Consider the following 20,276-nt stretch of genomic DNA (forward strand, 5'->3'; position numbering starts at 1 on the left):
TGGGAGGCTTATAGAGTGCTTCTGGGGCTGGAGGCGTGGGAGGAAATTTCTCCCCTTCCCAGCCCCCAGGAGCTCTCTGAAAGCCTCCTAAAGGCAATGCATGACCATTTTGGTGACGGGGGTAGGGTTTCGGGATGCCAAAAATGCTGTATTCAGTGTATAAGACGCACCCAGATTTTCAGCCTATTTTTTGAGGGGAAAGGTGCATCTTATACTCCGAAAAATACGGTACCTGGAATCCAAAACGGGCCATGTGGCGATTCCTGGGAGGGGAGGGGGCAGGGCCAGCGAGTCCTTGCAATACCACTTCGGTGAACCAGATATAAAATTAGCGTCCAGTTCGCCTGAACTGGTCCGAACCGTCTGAATCCCACCGCTGGTTGTAAGGCAAGGCGCGCTTGTAGTTAAAAAAAGCAGCCTTTAAGAGATACAGCCTGTGAGCCTCTTCCCATCTTTTTAACGCATCCCCTCTTCACAAGGGTGGTCCATATCCTAGAAGGCTGCCCGTAGTTTCCCTGGAAACCATTTTCAAGATGCACGGCTCCTGCCTCTCAGTTGCAGGGAGGAAGGGAGCTCACCCTCGTTATATCCCTCGGCCACGATGGAAATGCAAACTCCAGGTTTGCTATAAAACTATTATCACAGGCCATTATTGCTTAATTTTTAACCGTTGTTTTGGGCTCCTCTCCAAAAACCATCTTAGCTGTCAAGCCGAAGGAGGAAGCCTCCGTGAGCTGGTAATTGCAAGGCTCCATGTTTTATTCATGGGCCAACTCCGGGAGAGGATCCTTTGAAATGCACACGCCCATGTGCGTGCATCCGCATAAATAAAACCAGGAGGGGGGAGGAAGGAAGGATCGGAGCTTGTCAGAATATCGATTGAGAGACCATCGTGAAATTTTTGGTCTCCCCCTCCCCAAAATCCATCCTCGGAAGCCTCCTCCAATAAGCCCCTTCCCTTCCCACTGAAAATCCCGCCAGACAGTAACAAAGAGAAACCTTCCCATCAAACATAGTTATGGCAAGACAGCCTCCCGGCAAGGATTGTGGTGCAACTATAAAGCAAAGGGATGGGTCCTTGGTGCTCTCTGAGCTTGGTTGTTTTCTTGCAGAGATTTCATGACCAAAACTAGGTAACATCATCAGTGCGGGGAGGAGGGGGAGGAGGCCACCGACACCGACTTTGGGGTCCTTGGTACTTTCTGAAGTTGGATGTTTTCTTGCAGATGTTTCATTACCAAACTAGGAAACACCATCAGTGCTAGAAGGGAATGTGATTTAGGAGGAGGATGACGACTATGGGGACCTTGATGCTCTCTGAGCTTGGTTGTTTTGTCGCAGATGTTTCATGACCCAAAACATCATCATCATCAGGAGGAGAAGGAGGAAAAGGACTGTGGGGTTCTTGGTACTCTGAGCTTGGTTGTCATCTTGCAGGTGTTTTATTATCAAACTAGGAAACACCATAAGTGCTAGAAGGGAATGCGGTTAGGAGGAAGAAGAGGAGGAGGTGGTGGTGGAGAAGGAGGAGGTGGTGGTGGAGGAGGTGGTGGTTGTGCTGGTGGTGGAGGTGGTGGTGGTAGTGGTGGTAGAGAAGGTAGTGGTGGTGGAAGAGGTGGTGGTGGTGAAGGAGGTGGTGGTGGTGAAGAAGGAGGAGGTGGTGGTGGTTGTGCTGGTGGTGGTGATAATGGTGGAGGAGGAGGTGGTGGTGGTGATGAAGGAGGTGGTGGTGGTTGTGGAGGAGGTGGTGGTTGTGCTGGTGATGGAGGAGGTGATGGTAGAGGAGGTGGTGGTAGAGGAGGTGGTGGTGGTGGTGGTGGTGGTGGTGGTGGTGGTGAAGGAGGTGGTGGTGGTGGTTGTGCTGGTGGTGGAGGAGGTGGTGATAATGGTGGTGGTGGAGGAGGTGGTGGTGGTGATGAAGGAGGTGGTGGTGGTGGAGGAAATGGTGGTTGTGCTGATGGTGGAGGAGGAGGAGGTAGTGGAGGTGGTGAAGGAGGTGGTGGTGGTGGTGGAGGAGGTGGTGGTGGTTGTGCTGGTGGTGGTGGAGGAGGAAGAGGACTATGGAGTCCTTGGTACTCTTTGAGCTTGATTGTCATGTTGCAGATATTTCATTACCAAACTAGGAAACACCATCAGTGCTAGAAGGGTTTAGGAGGAAGAGGAGAAATAAAAGGGCTGTGGCCTGATTGGTCATTAAGCTAGGGACATGTTTGTTAAGTGAATTTGGCTTCCCCATTGACTTTGCTTGTCAGAAGTTTGCACAAGGGGATCAGGTGACACTGGGATAATGCAGCTGTCATGCATCTGAATTTTGATCACGTGACCACGATCAGGGGATGCTACAGCGGTCATTAAGTGTGAAAAAAGTTTTTCAGCACCCTTTGAACGGTCCCTAAACGCACCATTGTAAGTCGAGCATTCCTCTATGCCCCTTCTCTCTCTCTCTGGGATCAAATCCACCCAACACATTTAGTATAAATTCTTTTTTTATTTTTTTTAAAAAAGAAAGTTGAACAAACCATTTCTTTGCTTGTGAAGTCATATTCTGGAGTTTCACTCGGCATTTGTTTGCCGCTTCGGAAAGAGCATCAGATCAGCAACAAATCAGATTTTGTGTATTCCGTACCTAACAAATCTAGATTGTGTTGCAACTAGGATTCCTAGATCTCTAACTTGGTGTTTTTCAACCTCGGGCACTGGAAGAGGTGTCGACTTCAACTCTCAGAATTCCCCAGCCAGCTGGCTGGGGAATTCTGGGAGTTGAATTCGACACCTCTTCCAGTGCCCGAGGTTGAAAAACACTGCTCCAAACAGCACAACCGACACAGAGCAAATCATGAGTGTGGTCCTGTTATTTCCCAACTAGTTATTTAGCTCTCCAGATTTCAAGAAATGAGCTTGCAGGTGGCAAAGGACATGGAATTCTTTGGGAAGAGCAGGAAGTATGGGAGAAGGAAAAATAGCAATCATTCTACCGGGAGCTTCACTTTCTTGGAAATGTTCCTCAGAATTGACCAGCCAGAGTTTTGGAAGTTGAGCTCCACAGGTCTTAAAGTTGTCAAGGCTGGACACCCCCTCCAATTAGCAAGAGAGCCCACCCCCCCCTTACAAGGGCTCACTCCATCCAATATGTCAAACTACAATGAGGTTTAATGTTGGCTTAATCCAACCAACTCTAATGGTGGGTATTTAAAACCATGATTGCACAGTGCAAAGTGTGAGTAAGGCCTATGTTCAGGTAGAATGCTGTATCCTACCAGTGCTGGGATGAAAAATCTTGAGAATTCAGCCGCTCTGATGGCTGAAGAAAAATGATAAACATCTTCCTCTGGCAAGTACCACAATCAGACACACACTTTGTAGCGGTGACGTAGGTCTAAGGCCCACGAGATCTAGAAATCCATCTGCTGAGTAGCTGCTCAATGTGAGAGAATGTATAATAGAAGTGCTATGGCCAAGAGACCCAACAGTCCTCAGAATGGATCAGAAAAGATCTACTGAAGATCCAGGAATGGATCCCTTGGTAGAGCAGGTCCAAGAGAGCTGCTCTTGTGGCTTTCCCATTTTAAGGACTTGGTTGATTTAAAATAAAGAAGGAGGAGGAGGAGGAGGAGGAGGTGGTGGTTGTTTTGTGTCTCATCCAAGAAGCTTCATCCGTTTGATGACTTCATCATCACACAACTGATGAAGCTTCTTGGATGAGAAGCAAAATTTCTTCTTCCTCCTCCAAAAAAAAAAGGTCCATTTGTCTTTTGAAAAGAAGAAGCATCTTTGAGACATAGCTTATCAAGAATTCACTCTTAACTTTTCTCCTGTAGACAGGCGGGAATTTCATGGCTAGTTCAAAGTCATCATACAAAACATATATATTTACACATACTTATAATAAGGTAGGCTAACAAGATGGAAAAATCCACCTCTCAGATTTTCTGGTGTTTCCGTTGCCTTCTCTTGAGACCTCATGAGATATGGAGGGACGGGTATGTCAGAAGATTTTGAAGTGGTTGGTTTGGGAAAGAGGTGGGGGACTCAGTGGGATCTTTAGTAACAGAGAACCTGCCTTGTTCTCTCCCACATTTTGATTCCCCCCTTGGCCTGCTGTTTCAGGTGAGCTCATCCCCAAATCATGGATCTGAAGAATTGGAATTGCACACAACTAACTTCAAGGAAAGTAGCATTTGCAGAATCTTTAAGTGGGAGAGAAATTAAGGCTGCAAGAGGTGTGGCTAAACATGTTCGCTCTAGGACAGGAGGAGGTGATTCCCATTTCTTTGGATTCTGGGAAGCTTATAGTATTTTGCTCCTGTTAGTCTCAATGGTGTTTGATGGATTGGGGCTGACCTAGGAGAAGAAAAAGGAGAAACAGGGGTATGACTTTCAAGAAAGTTTCTCAGAACTTCTCCATGAATCTTCTTCTGAGGAAGGCCAGCGCATGACAGCTGATGTCCTCTGTCTAGAGCACGTTGATCATCTGTCAAGTCAGGTGGAGGAAGAAGCTCTAAGGTGGGACAAGGAACGATCTCCCGCAAGAGCCACTGGGCTCAGCTCCACAACTTCCTGGTTCCTTTCAAGATGTAACCTTCAGTAACTCCAGAGTTGGTCAACCAGCTGCTACGGAACTTGGATTTTCAAGTCTTCGTCTTCATCCAAGTCGCTGGTACAATCTCCGGGCTCGTCCGGACCAAAGCGTGACCCACGGATCTTCCCAAAAAGAGGGAGGTTCTGCTGTCGGCGAAGTCTGTCCCACAGAATAAAGAACAAGTAGATATTTTAACATCTACTTTGACGATTACATGTAAGCAGATGGGAAAGCAAAGTGCCCAAAAAGGAGTAAATATTTAAGAACAGCTATCTTGGATCACCCAAAGCTTCATCTAGGGCAGGGGTGTCAAACTCGTGGACCGCGGGCCGGATGTGTCACATGTTGGTTCCGCTCCCGCCTGGTTTAGAGAAGGGGGGGGGGAAGTCCCAATACGTCACGTGATGATGCGAGTTTGACACCGGTGATCTAGGGCAAGGGTTGGGAACGATGGGCCTTTTATGACTTGTGGAATTCAACTGCTGGCTCAGGAATTCTGGGAGTTGAAGTCCACAACTTATAAAAGGCCCATGGTTCCCCAGCTCTGATATTCTAGGGTAGGGGTGTCAAACTCATGACTCGTGGGCAGGCCCATGTGGGGGGCTTAGATCTCACCCACAGGGCTGCTCTGGAAACAGAGAAGGACCGGCCTGCAATGCCTCTGCTGTATTTATTTATTTGTCAATTTTATCTGCTGCCTATGTCACTGTGGGGGCAACTCTAGGCGGTTCACAACAGTACAAAGGAAAAAACAAAAAGAAGGGTAAACACAGTCTCAACCGAGCTGCCTAGGGAATTCTGGGAATTGAAGTCCACGAATCTTCAAGTTGTCAAGGTTGAGAAACCTTGCTTTAAATGCTTGAAAAGAAAAAAAGGTCTTTCCTATGAAAAGATTGCAAAGATATAAATAGATCTGGACCCACTTGCTTCCAAAACTATTCCTTTATATTTAAACGTTATCCAATTAAGAGGGTGTAACTGTCAAGCTAGGAGTACCATCGATTCCAAATTTGATAATACTCGGTTTCTTCCCTCTCCTTCATTTCCATAGACAGTCTATCCATTTCTGCATGTTCATAGATTTTCCTTCTTATAATAATCGGGTCTGGTGGGGTATCTGCTTGTTTCCAGTTCTGTGCTAAGACGCTTCTACTTATGGTTAATATGTGTAATGTTATGTATTGCCATTTTTTCTCCATTTTCCCATCGAAGATGGCTTGAGAGTAAACGTAAAACTTAAGGCATAAAGGATAAATGTATAGTGTATAGAGAGTATTTAAATAAGGATATAACTTAGGATAACAATATAGAAATAGAATTTTTTGTAAATAGGATTGTTACAAAAAATATGGATAGCGATATGGAAAAGCTGTTACAAGTATAAATTTGTGTTTTGTGTTTTGTCTTTTAAATGTTGGAAAATGTAATAAATACTATTTTTTTAAAAAAAGAGAGTGTAACTGGCTGATAAAGTTGCATCTGTACAATTGCCCCACACTCCAATGTTTTCAGTAGCACAACACAATTTTCGATTAAATTAAAACTTTTCCCTGAATCCATTAGGCTGACAATGGAATGTCATTTGCTGGTGCCTTCAAGGAAAGGGATAGGAGGAGCGTTGGTTGATGGAAGGATTTACCTCTCCCTGGATGTTGGTTATCTATATATATATAAAAGACAAATACCTCTCACTCATCACGAAATCTCCAGAACCATAAAGACTACAAACTTGAAATTTGGCATGTATGTTCCTCTTGGCTTCTAGGTGCCCGCTAAGAAAGGATTTTTCAAAATGACCATCAGATCATTAGTATTTCTCATACAGAAATTAGCACGCTCTGATGCTCCCCACCTGAAAAGAACTCTGTTCCAACTGCCAGTTGCCTCACATTCCGTTACCTCAGTTCAAACTGGCAGACGTTCCACTCCTTCACTCAGGAGCAGTCTTTACAGTACTAAATGTACCTCCTCAAAATGTCTATGCCTTCCACTTATGGAACTGCTTCCGGACTCAAGGCAGTGGGAGCCAGCATTACTGCTGGTTCGCACATACACAGTTCAATGGAAATTGTTTTGCGCATGCGCAGAACTCCAAAAAAAGATGGTGGCGGCAATGGCGGTGACTGGGGAACCGGTTCGGAGGTGTGGCCAGCCTGGGTCGCTACTGGTTCTGCAATCCAGGCCAGCATACCACTACCGTTTTGACTGAACTGGTCCGAACTGGTAGGAACCGACCTCTGGGTGGGAGCGATATTCCCTTATGTGTTTCAATCACCAACCACCACTGAACCAACGGATTGAACCGGAGTGAGCTGGATTTCTCCTACATTGCCCGATCACATAGTTTCGTCGCGAAGCACGGGTATCCAGCTAGTTTATAAATAAAAGTCTAATGCTCTCCCCTGATCGCAGATACTTGCAGCCATTTAATGTACCTGTGTGTGCCTCGGAGGCAATGCAATTAGGAAGCAAGGAAAAAGATGTCGAATGTGAGGATAAGGGTGAGCTTCTGAATTCTCCAGGCCTTGTAAGCAAGCAAGTTGTTTGCTAAACGAAAAAGGAGGAAGATGCAAAGACCTCCCCCACCCCCAAAAAAGTAGGTCAAGCTGCTTCAGCCCCTGAGGGCTGTTCTACAAAGTCAATCCAAAGACAGAAGATGCCAACGGGATACTGAAACATTTAAGAGCTAGACTCAAGGTTCAAGAACAGGCGGCCATTCCTAGCTTCCCTTTTAATCACGGGCCTCGGGCTGGGGACACAGCCGCGATAAATACCTATCCAGAGCTATTCAATGTTCCTCCCACGTTCTCAAATTGAGAATCTGGGTTTTAAAGCTTGCAGGCAGCCTTCAAATTTGGAATAGAGCTGGAAGGAGCCTTGGGGTCTTATAGGTTCTTCTGCTTCAGCAGGGGGATGGACTAGAAGTCCTCCGTCCCTTCCAGCTTCTATTCTATTCCTATCATCATCATCCTCCTCCTCCTCCTCCTCCTCCTCCTCCTCCTCCTCCTCCTCCTCCTCCTCCTCCTCCTCCTCCTCCTCCTCCTCTTCTTCCTCCTCCTACCCTCTGCTCAAGCAGGAGACCTTGTACCATTCCAGACAATTGGGTATCCAATTGTCTCTTCTTAAAAAAAAACCCTCCAGTGATGGAGCTACTATGACTTCCACTGGTTAATTGTTCTCACTGTTAGGAAGCTTCTCCTTAATTCAAGGTTGCTTCTCTCCTGGATTAGTTTCCATCCGTTGCTTCCTGCTCTGCTCTCTGGCGCCTTGAAAAACAATTTCACCCCCTCTTCATTGTGGCAGCCCCTCAAACACTGGATTCCTGCTATCCCATCCCCACTAAATCCTTCTTTCCTCTAGACTAGCCATAGCCAATTCCTGCAGCCGTTCTTCATATGTTTCAGTCTCCCGGCCTCTCTCCGGCTGGCCTCCTCCATTGGGCATTCTCAAGCATTGTGAGCTGCCTGGTCTTCTACGTTTCCCCCGGAGAAAATTTATGTGCGGGGTTTCCAATCCAAAGCCACAAAGCCTGAATGGAGAGAGGGCCCTCGCCTTGCATTCTCTCGCGCAGCTACCTGACTTCAGCTGCTTCTTCCTGGAAGAAGCATGCATTATTTAAGGTGGGGGTGGGTGGGTGGGATCGCTTCGGAGGGGGGTGCCGGGGAAGGCTCCATTATTCTCCTTTGATTTAATGGCGGCCTCCCCAATAAAACAAGAAGATAAAAATCATCTCCCTCCCTCTCCTCCTCCTCCCCTCTCTTTTCTTTGCAAGAAAGAAAAAAAGAGAGAGAGAGGGAAGAGATAGAAGCAGCTGCCTGGTCTTTTCGGTGGAGCAGAATCGATCTGTCTGACAGACATTTCGGTGTTTTATTGCTAGAGAAGCACACATCCAAATTAAAAAAAAAAACCTTTCTAAAAGGCCATAAAATTAAAGTATCTCTTAAAGGCACTTTGCTCAGAGCGGGCCCTTCTCCAACCTGCCTCTTCCACGCTGGCCCTTTTCTCTCTTTTTCCTGGGTTGTGAGTCCTTCAGATACAACGTTCTCCAGCCCCTCCAGGCACAAGAGGGGGGGCTGCACTTTTGTTGTGAACTTCAACAAAAGAACAGCACACCCAAGAGATCCCCACAAGCAAGGTGGCTACAGAGATGGGGTGGGGGTAGTGGTTAAAAAAGGCCCCCACATGTGAGATGGTATAGGTTCTCCTGCTTGAGCAGGGGGCTGGACTAGAAGACCTCCAAGGTCCCTTCCAGCTTCTATTCTATTCTGTTGCATTTGATTCTTCATTCCAATATTCTATTCTATTCTCTCTTCTCTACTATTCTCTTCTCTTTTCTCTTCTCTCTTCTCATCAAAGCTATTCTCTTCTCTTCTCTCTTCTCTTCTAAATTATTCTCTTCTCTCTTCTTTTCTAAACTATTTTCTTCTCCATTCTCTTCTCTTCTACTCTCTTCTCTCCTAAACTATTCTCTTCTCTCCTCTATTCTATTCTCTTCCAAACTATTCTCTTCTCTCTTCTCTTCTCTCTTCTCTTCTCTCTTCTAAACTATTCTCTTCTCTCTTCTTTTCTAAACTATTTTCTTCTCCATTCTCTTCTCTTCTACTCTCTTCTCTCCTAAACTATTCTCTTCTCTCCTCTATTCTATTCTCTTCCAAACTATTCTCTTCTCTCTTCTTTTCTCTTATAAACTATTCTCTTCTCTTCTTTCTTCTCTTCTCTTCTATTCTATTCTCTCTTCTCTTCTCTATGCTATTCTATTCATTTCCCTACCCTACCCTACCCTACCCATTGCACTGCATTCCACCCTATTCTAAATAATAGAGCTGGAAGGTATCTTGGAGGTCTTCTAGTCTGACCCCTTGATCAAACAGGAGACTTTATACCATTTCAGACAGTTGGCTGCCCATTTTCTTCTTAAAAGCCCACACACATTATGGTGGCAAGCTGTTCCACTGGTTAATTGTCTTCACTGTCAGGAAATTTCTGCTTAATTCAGAATAGAGCTGGAAGAGATATTAACTATGGGAGCTGAAGTCCCCTGTTCTTGGCCAGGTTTTGGAAGTAGCATGCCCTGACCTTCTTCTTCCTAGGGCTAAGAGATGGGGACTAGCCTAAAATCCCCCAGCTGGGAGGTACCTCAGGCAGGACTAGAACTCACTGTCTCCCAGTTTCTAATCCAGTGCTTTTAATTGCTTGCTCAGATAAATAGCTAGGTAGATATTATGAATCTGCTGCCGCTGAATACGCAGCAATGGAGGAAGAAAAGTAGCTGTAAGGTTTCCTAAAATGCCCTAATTGATTCATGAGAATCGAGTTAAGTTTCAATATAAAACTAGTCATTTATTAGGAACACCATAGGCAAGATCTTTTCGCAATCAGGTCTAAGCTTTGTTTGAGATATATCTGAACTTTAACTTTGTTCCTTCCCTCCCCTCAGTCTGTGTCATAAATCACATTCCCCAATGAGGTGCACCCCTCCCAAGCCTGCTGTAGTAATCTGAGATCTGACTTCAGCTGACAGTAGGTGTGGAATGCACTCCCCCCTCCCTTTCTCTTATTATGATAACTGCTGAACGTAACGAGCATTTGCTGAAGCATCTGGGTGATCAGCACGAGTAGGTCAAAAGGAGGAGAAAGGTTTAGCTCTCCCCCGGTTGATTTGCTCTCCCTCCAGCACACGGGAAAAGCCAGAATGTTCCTCTTCTCTGATGGTGTCCTTCAAGATTTGGATATCACTTCTGGAATTTGTACTCGTGAAGGGAAAAAAATGAAATGTTGATTTTGGTTTTGTTGATTAGAAAGATTTGGTGTTTATAGAAATGGCTAGTTATATATTAATACTAGCTGGAGACCCGTGCTTCATGACGAAACTATGTGATCAGGCTACGCAGGAGAAATTTGGTTCACAATCCGTTGGCTCAGTGGTGGTCGGTGATTGAAGCACATAAGGGAATATTGCTCCCACTGCCTTGAGTCCGGAAGCAGTTCCATAGGTGGAAGGCATAGACATTGTGGTGAGGTTCTGATGTTTAGTACTGTAAGGAGCCCCAGACCGCTTCTAAGTGAAGGAGTGGGATGTCTGCCAGTTTGAACTGAGGTAACAGAATGTGAGGCAACTGGCAGTTGGAACAGAGTTCTTTTCAGGTGGGGTGTGGGAGTAGAACTCCTTAACATTGGAGCATGCTATTTACTGTACAAGAAATACTAATGATCTGATGGTCATTTTGGCAAATCCTTTCTTAGGGAGCACCTAGAAGCCAAGAGGAACAAAAGTGCCAAATTTCAAGTTTGTAGGCTTTACGGTTCTGGAGATTTTGTGAGTGGTATTATAGATAGATAGATAGATAGATAGATAGATAGATAGATAGATAGATAGATAGATAGATAGATAGATAGATGTAAAAGACAAAGGTGGAACTTGGAGTGTGTTTATCTTGTACTGTGCTAGGAAGAGTTGAAAGTCAATGCCTCCCTTTTCTTTTTCTCTTACCCCTTGTATTTTACACCTCCTTTCCTGTTCCCTTTCCCTCTCTTAATTTCCCATTTTCTTATCTTTTTTTATATATTATACATTTAAAAATATTAAATTTGGGAAAGAGAAAAAATGGCCTGCTGATCCAGCATGCTACCTTCTGACCCCCTTTCTCTCCTGGAAGAAGGCTTCTCTTTCTCCCCCCACTCCCACTCGATCCAGGAGACCATGGTCCCACCTGGCTGGGTCTTCTCTCGAGACCCTATGGGAGCTTCTTGCCAAGATGCCCTCTTTTGCCCAACCGTCGCTCTTCAGAGCAACCCTCCCCTCTCCTTCCTCTCTTCTCTAATTATAGCCGCAGCCAATTTGCATGTTGTGTTCAGCTAACAAATTACCAGGAGTTTTCGGGGAGAAGGTTTTTCTTTTAATTGTTTTGGAGTTCCTGAGAAGGGAACAAAATTGGAAGCCGAGAACAGAGAGCAATAAATATTTTAAAAGTGGAAGAACAAGAGGAGGAGGAGGAGAAGGAGGAGGAGATGGTGGTGTTGGAACCAGAAGCTGTGCTAGAAATGGAGGCCAGGATACCAGCCCTGTTATGTTGTTCCATAAAGGAAAACTGATGACAGTCTTTTTCAGCCTGATTTTTCTCCTTCAAGGAGCAAAGGGAAGTGAAGAGTTTCTAGATTGGGATAAATCAGTGTTTCTCTGCATTTGTGGAACAGCAGAGGTAGAAGATCTGGCTCACATCCAGAGGTGGCATTCAGTTGGTTCAGACTGGCTCTATGCTGTCCTATTTAGCCATGTTTTTGAGGCCGGGCGCATGTGTGGAAGGGGCAAACCGGTGGTAATAAAATGTGAAACCCAGCGCTACTCACATCCTATTTGATTGTTGCCTGTAGAAGAGGGTGAGAGGTACTGTATTTTTCAGAGAATAAGACGTACCTTTGTCCATCCAAAAAAGAGGGTGAAAATCTGGGTGCGTCTTATACACTTAATACAGCAAAACCCTGCGCCATGCATCCCGTTTTTTGCAAAAATGGACGTGCAGAGGGTTTGGGAGGCCTGCAAAGTGCTCTTGGGGGCTGAGGAGGGAAAAATGAGTGAACAATGGGCCCATTTTTCACACAAATGAGGGTTTTTTTTGCCCTCCCAAGCCCCCAGGAGAACTCTGCAGGCCTCCCAAACTCTCTGCATGCCCCATTTTGCACAAAGAATTCTTGCAAAGTGCTCCTGGGGGCTGGGGAGGGAAAAAGCTTTTTATAAAAAAAATTACCTCTTCAAAATCTTGGTGCGTCTTATACTCCAGTGCGTCTTATAGTCCGAAAAATACGGTACATGATTTTGGCACGTGAGGAAGAAAAGGTTAGCCACCCTGGTTCGAGGCCAACTGAAGACCTTAGCAAAGCACGTTTTACCCAAAGGATGACCCCCTTGCACGCCAAGAGAGGGACTTGTGCATCTGAATATACCTATAGGCGACAAGTGTGGTCAGGTGTGGGTGAGGTTCGGCCATTAAGAATCACAAGCGGAGATCACCAAAAAGGATCCCATGGTGATTCTGACATGAAAACAGGTCAGCTGGATCTGTTAACCCTTGTCAACAAATGCACCTAACCGGCCAGTTTTGTAATGATCTCCTAGCTTCCAACTTCCAAAAAAGAACAAAAACAGAATTATTGCAACCCCTCATACGTGGAACGAGTTGAAAGTAGAAAATGAAATAAGGGGCATGAATCGTAAGAGATTCCCCACTCCAGGTAAACGAGAAGTTATTTTAAAAAGGTCTTGCTACCTGCAATGTATACCCTCATCTCATTTTTTTGTCTTAGGTGTGAAATACATGTTGCAGTTTTTAATATTTTTTTATGGCCAAGCCTCTTTTGCTAGAGGTGAATAGCAGAAGTTCAGATGAGCATTTGGGTATTAAAGCCATTTCTATATACATGTAAAAATTCCACACAAATTATCTTCAAGTACTTCTCCTAAACAAGAGGAACTAGAAACTTGATTGGAAACCTCATCAAGTTGTGAAACTAGAAAAGGCGGGGGAGGGAATCATCAGATTTTCTGAGAGATGCAGATGATTCTTCACTTATGACCGGCCACTCAGCAAGCATTTAAACTTATGACAGACCCCCCTCCCTCAAACGCTTCTTGTGATCCAATTTTGAAATTACAACGGCTTCCTCAGTTACATCACTGAATTTTGGATTGGCAGCTTCCAGCCTCTTATATTCATGTGAAGTTTGATGGGTTTTTTTTTTGCTGCCTCCCAGGCTTAATTCTTGTTTCTGGCAAAAAAAACACCCCACCCATTGGGTAAAACAGATTTGCTTAAGGACCTCCACGTTTGCTTACCGACTGCTATAGTTGGCTCAATTACGGTCATAATTCGAGGACTACCTGTGTCCCTTCTCACACCCTCCATCTCTCTGTTTGTAGGGCGAGTAGAGGTCTCTTACTTCTTCCCCCTACCTGGATTGCAGGTGTTCCAGCTGCACTTGGAGATTTTCACTCTGTTCCGTCTGCTCATCCAGCGACCTCTGCAATTTGCGGGCCTGGTTATGAGCCTCATCGAGCTGCAAGGGACAGAGACCACAGCATTTATGTATGTACATGTATGTGTATTTATGTATAGCAATAGCAATATAGCAATAGCAGTAGACTTATATACCGCTTCATAGGCCTTTCAGGCCTCTCTAAGCGGTTTACAGAGAGTCAGCATATTGCCCCCAACAATCTGGGTCCTCATTTTACCCACCTCGGAAGGATGGAAGGCTGAGTCAACCCTGAGCCGGTGAGATTTGAACCGCTGACCTGCTGATCTAGCAGTAGCCTGCAGTGTTGCATTTAACCACTGCGCCACCTTGGCTCTACATAGAGACTGGGTGAAACCAGGCTTAATAGCAGCAACTGGGAGAGGAATCTTGGAGTCTTGGGGGACAACCAGCTAAATAGGAGCCAATAGTTTGTGGGGGCAGCCAAAAGAGCCAACACAATTCTAAACTGCATTAACAGAGGGATACAATCAAGATCAAGGGAGGTGCTAATACCACTCTATAAAGCCCTAGTAAAACCACACCTGCAGTACTGCAGGTCACCACACCATAAAAAAGATGTTGAGACTCTAGAAAAAGTGCAGAGAAGAGCAACCAGGATGATGAGGGGACTGGAGGCTAAAACATACGATGAATGGTTGCTGGAATGGGACATGGCTAGTCTAGGGAAGAGAAGGACCAGGGGAGACATGATAGCAATTGTCTAATATTTGAGGGGCTGCCACAGAGAGGAAGAGGTCAATCTATTTCCCAAAGTATCCGAAGGTCAATAATGGATGGAAATTGACAAAGGAGAGATTCAACCTGGAAATAAGGAGACATTTACAGGTAGTCCTCGAGTTACGGCCACAATGGAGCCCCAAGTTTTTTTCAATTTTGTCCCATTTTATGACCTTTCCGGCCACAGTTGTTAGTAAGTGAATCACTGTAGCTGTTCAATGAGCAACAAGGTTGTTAAATGCATCTACAGTAGCTTCCCTATTGACTTTGCTTATCAGAAGGTTGCAAAACGGGATCACTGCAACCGTCATAAGTGTGAGTCAGCTGCCAAGCATCTGAATTTTGAACTCGAGACCCTGGGGAGGCAGTGGTAAAAGTGTGAAAAACGGTATTAATTTTTCCCCGCTGCCGTCGCATCTTTGAACGGTCACTAAATGAACTGTTGCAAGTCTGGGGCTACCTGTATCTTGCCATAGGCTTATGGAACCTGAGCCCCATCCACAGAAGGTGTGGGGGGGGGGGGCTGGCCCCTTCTTCAGCCTTGACTTCCTCCATCTTCTATTCTTGCAGGTCCAATAAAAAAGGGGATTGAAATACTGAGGGCTCCATTTGCCTGATTCACTACAAGGTCACTTGAAATAAATGGCTGCACAGATCTTAAGTCAGCCAGTAATGGAAACCAGCACTTCTTGTCCAATTTTATGCCTCTTTTTTATCACTCTTAGATGAAACTGTCTCAGACAAAATTGGATCCTGGGTCTGTTTTGTCTTTTTTCCCCCCTGGCTTGGGAGCAGCACTCCGGGAAGTTCCAAGAAATCTCTTCCCAAACATGGATGACTAGGAGACATTGATTGAACTAACAGAATAACAGAGCTGGAAGGGACCCTGGAGGTTTTCTAGTCTTCAAGCAGGTGACCTTGTACAATTTGAGACAAGTTGCTGTCCAATCTCTTTTGAATAACATCCAGTGAAGAAGCTCCCACAACTTCCAAAGATAACTTCTGTTCCGTGGATTGATTGTTCCCACTGTCAGAAAGTTCCTTCTTATTTCCAGGTTGAATCTCTCCTTGTTCACTTTCCATCCATTATTCATTGTCTGACCTTCAGGTGCTGTGGAAAATAGCTTGACCCCCTCATCTCTGTTCCGGCCCCTCAAATATTGGAAGACCGCTATCCTGTCTCCCTGGGTCCTTCTCTTCACTAGACTAGCCATGCCCAGTTCCTGCAACAGTTCATCATATGTTTTAGCCTCCAGCCCCCTAATCATTTTTGTTGCTCTTCTCTGCACTCTTTCCAGAGTCTCAACCTCTTTGCTGATTTCAGGAGGAACTTTTAGCTAGGAGCCTCTTTTACATGCTGTCTGCATGCTCTCCCATCTCCAGCGGAACCATCTAGATAATTTGTGCATGACAATCATTAAAACCCCCAGGAGGGTTGGTCCTTTTGAAATCAATGGGATTTATGACAATTCGATCTATCAGTCATTCTTCAATGTGCGTCCGGTCTTAAATCTCAAATGGTGATTCCAGAAGCCATAAAATATGAATGGTGTAATACGGTACTTAGACGTCAGCAAATGACATAAAAAGACAGAAGACAAAGCATTTCCACGGAATCAATAGAAGCCAATTAAAATGAGCTCAACCCCAAGCGCATTCGGTATTGGGCACAACAAGGCTATTCAGGGGCCAAAGAGGAGATGTAATCTGAATAAAAAATGCATTTTCTCCTCCATTGTAGCTGAAGATGGAACTTAATGGGTCTTCCTTAGCAATAATGAGCAGAGCTTGGTAAAATTAACCCTGAGATAGATATATAATGTACCGTATTACACCATTCATATAGCTGTATTTCATTGGCTTCTATATCTGGCTAACAGTGTCTGGAGCAAACATTTTGCCTTCCTGATTTATATTAAGGGGAAAACAATAAACAGCAAAAAAGTATTAAGAGGTTAAGATTAAGTCATACCATCTTTTAGGGCCAGGCTAACTACAGATAGTTACATGGGACGCAGTGGCTCAGTGGCTAAGATGTTGAGCTTGTCGATCAGAAAGGTCGGCAGTTTGGCGGTTCAAATCCCTAGAGCCACATAATGGAGTGAGCTCTCGTTACTTGTCCCAGATCCTGCCAACCTAGCAATTTGAAAGCATGCAAAAATGCAAGTAGAAAAATAGGAACCACCTTTGCTGGGAAAGTAACAGCGTTCCATGCTCCTTTGGTGTTTAGTCATGTCGGCCACATGACCACGGAGACATCTTTGGACAGCGCTGGCTCTTCCGCTTTGAAACGGAGATGAGCACCGCCCCCTAGAGTCGGGAACGACTAGCACCTTTACCTTTAAAGTCAACGTTGCAAAGTCAGCAGAAGGCAACTCACCTCATCCTCCGCTTGAGCCAGCTCCTTCTTGAGTTCCTCCACCCGCAAGCGTAACTTCTTCACTTCTCCCTCGTGCTGCTCCACTCGCCGAGTCGTGTGGCCCAGTTCGGCCATCTTCTCCTGGTGCTGCTTCTTCAGTTTGGCATGGACGTGCTTCAGGTCAGCCAACTCCTGAAGGACAGAAGACCAGCTTGGACTGGGGAGGGGCGAGGGATGACATTCTTTGTCCCCCCCCCCTCCGAGGGAGAAGATCTGCCTGGAATGCAATCTAACAGGAGGAAGATTCTTCCTTTATGGAGAAACATCCTCTTCTGATTGGTCAACTCATCCCAAAATTGGGATAAAAGAAAGAAGCTCTTAAAGCAGTGTTTTTCCACCTAGGCAACTTGAAGATGTCCGGACTTCAACTCCCAGAATTCCCCAGCCAGCATTTGCTGGCTGGGGAATTCTGGGAGTTGAAGTCCGGACATCTTCAAGTTGCCTAGGTTGAGAAACACTGTCTTAAACTGATAAGCTTGACTTCTGATGACGACAGGCAGACCTCGACTTATAAACAGTTTGTTTAGTGACCGTTCAAGGCTGCAACGGCACTGAAAAGAGTGACTTACGACCGTTTTTCACACTTATGACCCTTGCTGCATCTCCATGGCCATGTGATCATAATTCAGTCACTTGGCAAGTGGTTTGTACTTATGACGGTTGGAGTGTCCCAAGGTCATGGGATCATCCCCTTTTGTGACCTTCTGACAAACAAAGTCCAAGGGGGAAGCAAGATTCACTTAACAACCGTGTTGCTAACAACTACAGTGATTCACTCAACAACTGTGGCAAGGAAGGTCATAAAATGGGGCAAAACTCAAGAAATGTCTTGCTTAGAAACAGCAGTTAAGGGCTCAGTTGGGATTGTAAGTCGAGGGCTAGCTGTACAGGAAGCATTGAATGAGGATATCATTCTTCCTAGGACCACTAAACCTCTGGTGCTGGGGACGGACCCAGATTGAATCCTGCCTCAGAACCTATGGTCAGAATCTATCCTTCCATCCCCCACCATCCAAGTCACAACTGATGAAGCTTCTTGGATGAGAAGCGAAATGTTTTCTTCTCCTTCCTCAAGGAAAAATAATAGAATAAAGTAGAATAGGAACAGAATAGGAATAGAACGGAACGGAACGGAATGGAATGAGGAGTAGGAATAGAATAGAAAAGAATAGGAATAGGATAGAATAATAGAATGGAATGGAATGAGGAAGAGGAATAGAATAGAAAAGAATAGGAAAGAATAGGAATGCGATAGAATAATAGAATGGAATGAAATGGAATGAGGAAGAGGAATAGAATAGAAAAGAAAAGAATAGGAAAGAATAGAAAGAATAGAATGAATAGAATAGAATGGAATGGAATGGAATAGAAAGGAATGGAATGGAATAGGAATAGAATAGGATAGAATAGAGAATGGAATGGAATGAGGAATAGAATAGAATAGAATAGAAAGGAATAGAAAGAACAGAATAGAATGGAATAGAAAGGAATGGAATGGAATAGGAATAGAATAAGATAGAATAGAATAGAGAATAGAATGGAATGAGGAATAGGAATAGAAATAGAATAGAAAAGAATAGGAATAGAATGGAATGAGAAAGAGGAATAGAATAGAATAGAATTGGAAAGAATAGAATAGAATGAAATGGAATGGAATAGGAATAGAATAGGATAGAATAGAAAATAGAATGGAATGGAATGAGGAGGAGGAACAGAATAGAATACAAAATAGAATAGAATAGAAGTAAGTAGAATAGAATAGAATTCTTTATTAGCCAAGTGTGATTTGACACACAAGGAATTTGTCTTTGGTGCAGATGCTCTCAATGTACATAAAAAGACAAAGATACATTAGTCAAGAATCATCGCTTAATGATAGTCATAGGGTACAAATAAGCAATCAGGAAATCAGCAATCCGCAATCAATATCAAAACAGTCCAGTTGCCTTTTGAAGAAGCACTTGTGCCATTTCACTGGATTGGGCGTGGTGCTGAACAGCATCCACTGTACCACAAATAAACCTGCTTTCTCAAGACACAGGAATTGGGGGGGAAAAACCTTTTCCATAATAGTAAGGTTTGACTGCCCCCTCCTGGTGAGAGTTAAACATGCATTTCTGTGTATCATCCACTTCTAAATGAGATTTTTTTCCATTTATATTCTTTCAAACCCTTAAAAAAAATTACTGTATTTTTTGGGGGGACGGGGGGGACGGGACATTTTACCCTCAAATGGAGGGATGGTTGGTGAAGATAACACAACTTTCAGAGATGGCCAAATTGACTTGATTGATTAGAGAAAAGACAATTACGTTTATTGCTGAATGGAAACCCACTATAGATATTTTTTTTGTCTGAAATGGGAATAAATGCACTTATGACTTGTGGTCCTCATAATTAGGAGTGGGGGGGGGGACTGGGAAGTCAGAAACTGGGAGAAGAAAAGGCAAAAACTGCTTCTGTGTTATGGCCAAGAAAACCATATGACCATGTAATCAGGAGCTGATTCTGACTTTGATGGATTTTTCCTTTTTTTAAAACCTATATCAGCCCAATAACAAAAGTTCTTTGCTATGATTACAGAATTATTTATAACTTAAAAGGTTGTTGTTGTTGTTGTTGTTGTTGTTTCTTCTTCTTCTTCTTCTTCTTCTTCTTCTTCTTCTTCTTCTTCTTCTTCTTCTTCTTCTTCTTCTTCTTCTTCTTTTCTTCTTCTTCTTCTTCTTCTCCTCCTTCTTCTTCCTCCTCCTCCTCCTCTTCTTCTTCTTCCTCCTCCTCCTCCTCCTCCTCCTCTTTTCCCTTCTCCTGGGGATGAGACAGTTTCCTCCTCCTCCTCCTCCTCCTCCTCCTCCTCCTCTTGACAAAATTCCCATCAGTCAATTGCAAAAGGCATCTTTGCTGGGAACAGCTCACATTCTGTGATGAGACCTTGAACGCCATCAAACAACATCTGAATATCCCAGGATCTTGAGCAGGACTCAATGGACGAATAAAAAGGCCAAATCCAGTCCAAACTTTTGGATGACTGTGCAATCAACCATATACTAGGCACGCTGGGTGCAATCCCAAAACATTGTGAGCACAATTTGAACCTGATCGACATTCACAAGTTCACCACCTTCACAATTGCAAAAGGCAGCGTCATACCTCTTTAACAGATTAACAGAGTTGGAAGGGACCTTGTAGGTCATCTAGTCCAACCCTCCCCCCAAGCATTAGATCCTACACCATTTCTGACAGATGGCAGTCCAGTCTCTTCTTGAAAGCTTTCTGTGATGAAGCTCCCACAACTTCTGTTCCATGGGTTGATTTTTCTCACTGTCAGGAAATTCCTCCTTATTTCCAGGTTGAATCTCTCCTTGATCAGTTTCCATCCATTGTTCCTTGTCTGGCCTTGGAAAATAGCTTACCCCCCACCCCCCTCTCTGGGGCAGCCCTTCAAGTACTGGAAGACTGCTATCCTGCCTCCCCTGGTCCTTCTCTGCTCTAGACTAGCCATGCCCAGTTCCTGCAACTGTTCATCTTACG

At 44.5% G+C, this 20,276-nt stretch overlaps 1 protein-coding gene across 1 annotated transcript in view; it reads right to left on the minus strand.

The window, feature by feature from the left end:
• Window positions 1-3,743: 3,743 nt before the first annotated feature.
• The window catches only part of CCDC102A (coiled-coil domain containing 102A), a 40,597-nt gene continuing 24,064 nt past the window's right edge, over window positions 3,744-20,276 (minus strand). The window contains exons 6-8 of the mRNA XM_087728500.1: window positions 16,710-16,880; window positions 13,527-13,630; window positions 3,744-4,738 (exon numbers count right to left, since the gene is read on the minus strand). Coding sequence (XP_087584626.1) covers window positions 4,612-4,738; window positions 13,527-13,630; window positions 16,710-16,880 — 402 coding nt within the window. The 3' untranslated portion in view covers window positions 3,744-4,611. The remainder of the gene's footprint in view (window positions 4,739-13,526; window positions 13,631-16,709; window positions 16,881-20,276) is intronic.

This window comes from Thamnophis sirtalis, unplaced genomic scaffold (assembly GCF_051295495.1).
Source record: "Thamnophis sirtalis isolate CommonGarterSnake01/CBP01778 unplaced genomic scaffold, rThaSir2_p1.2 scaffold_14, whole genome shotgun sequence".
In the NCBI taxonomy this organism is placed as follows: Eukaryota; Metazoa; Chordata; class Lepidosauria; order Squamata; family Natricidae; genus Thamnophis; species Thamnophis sirtalis.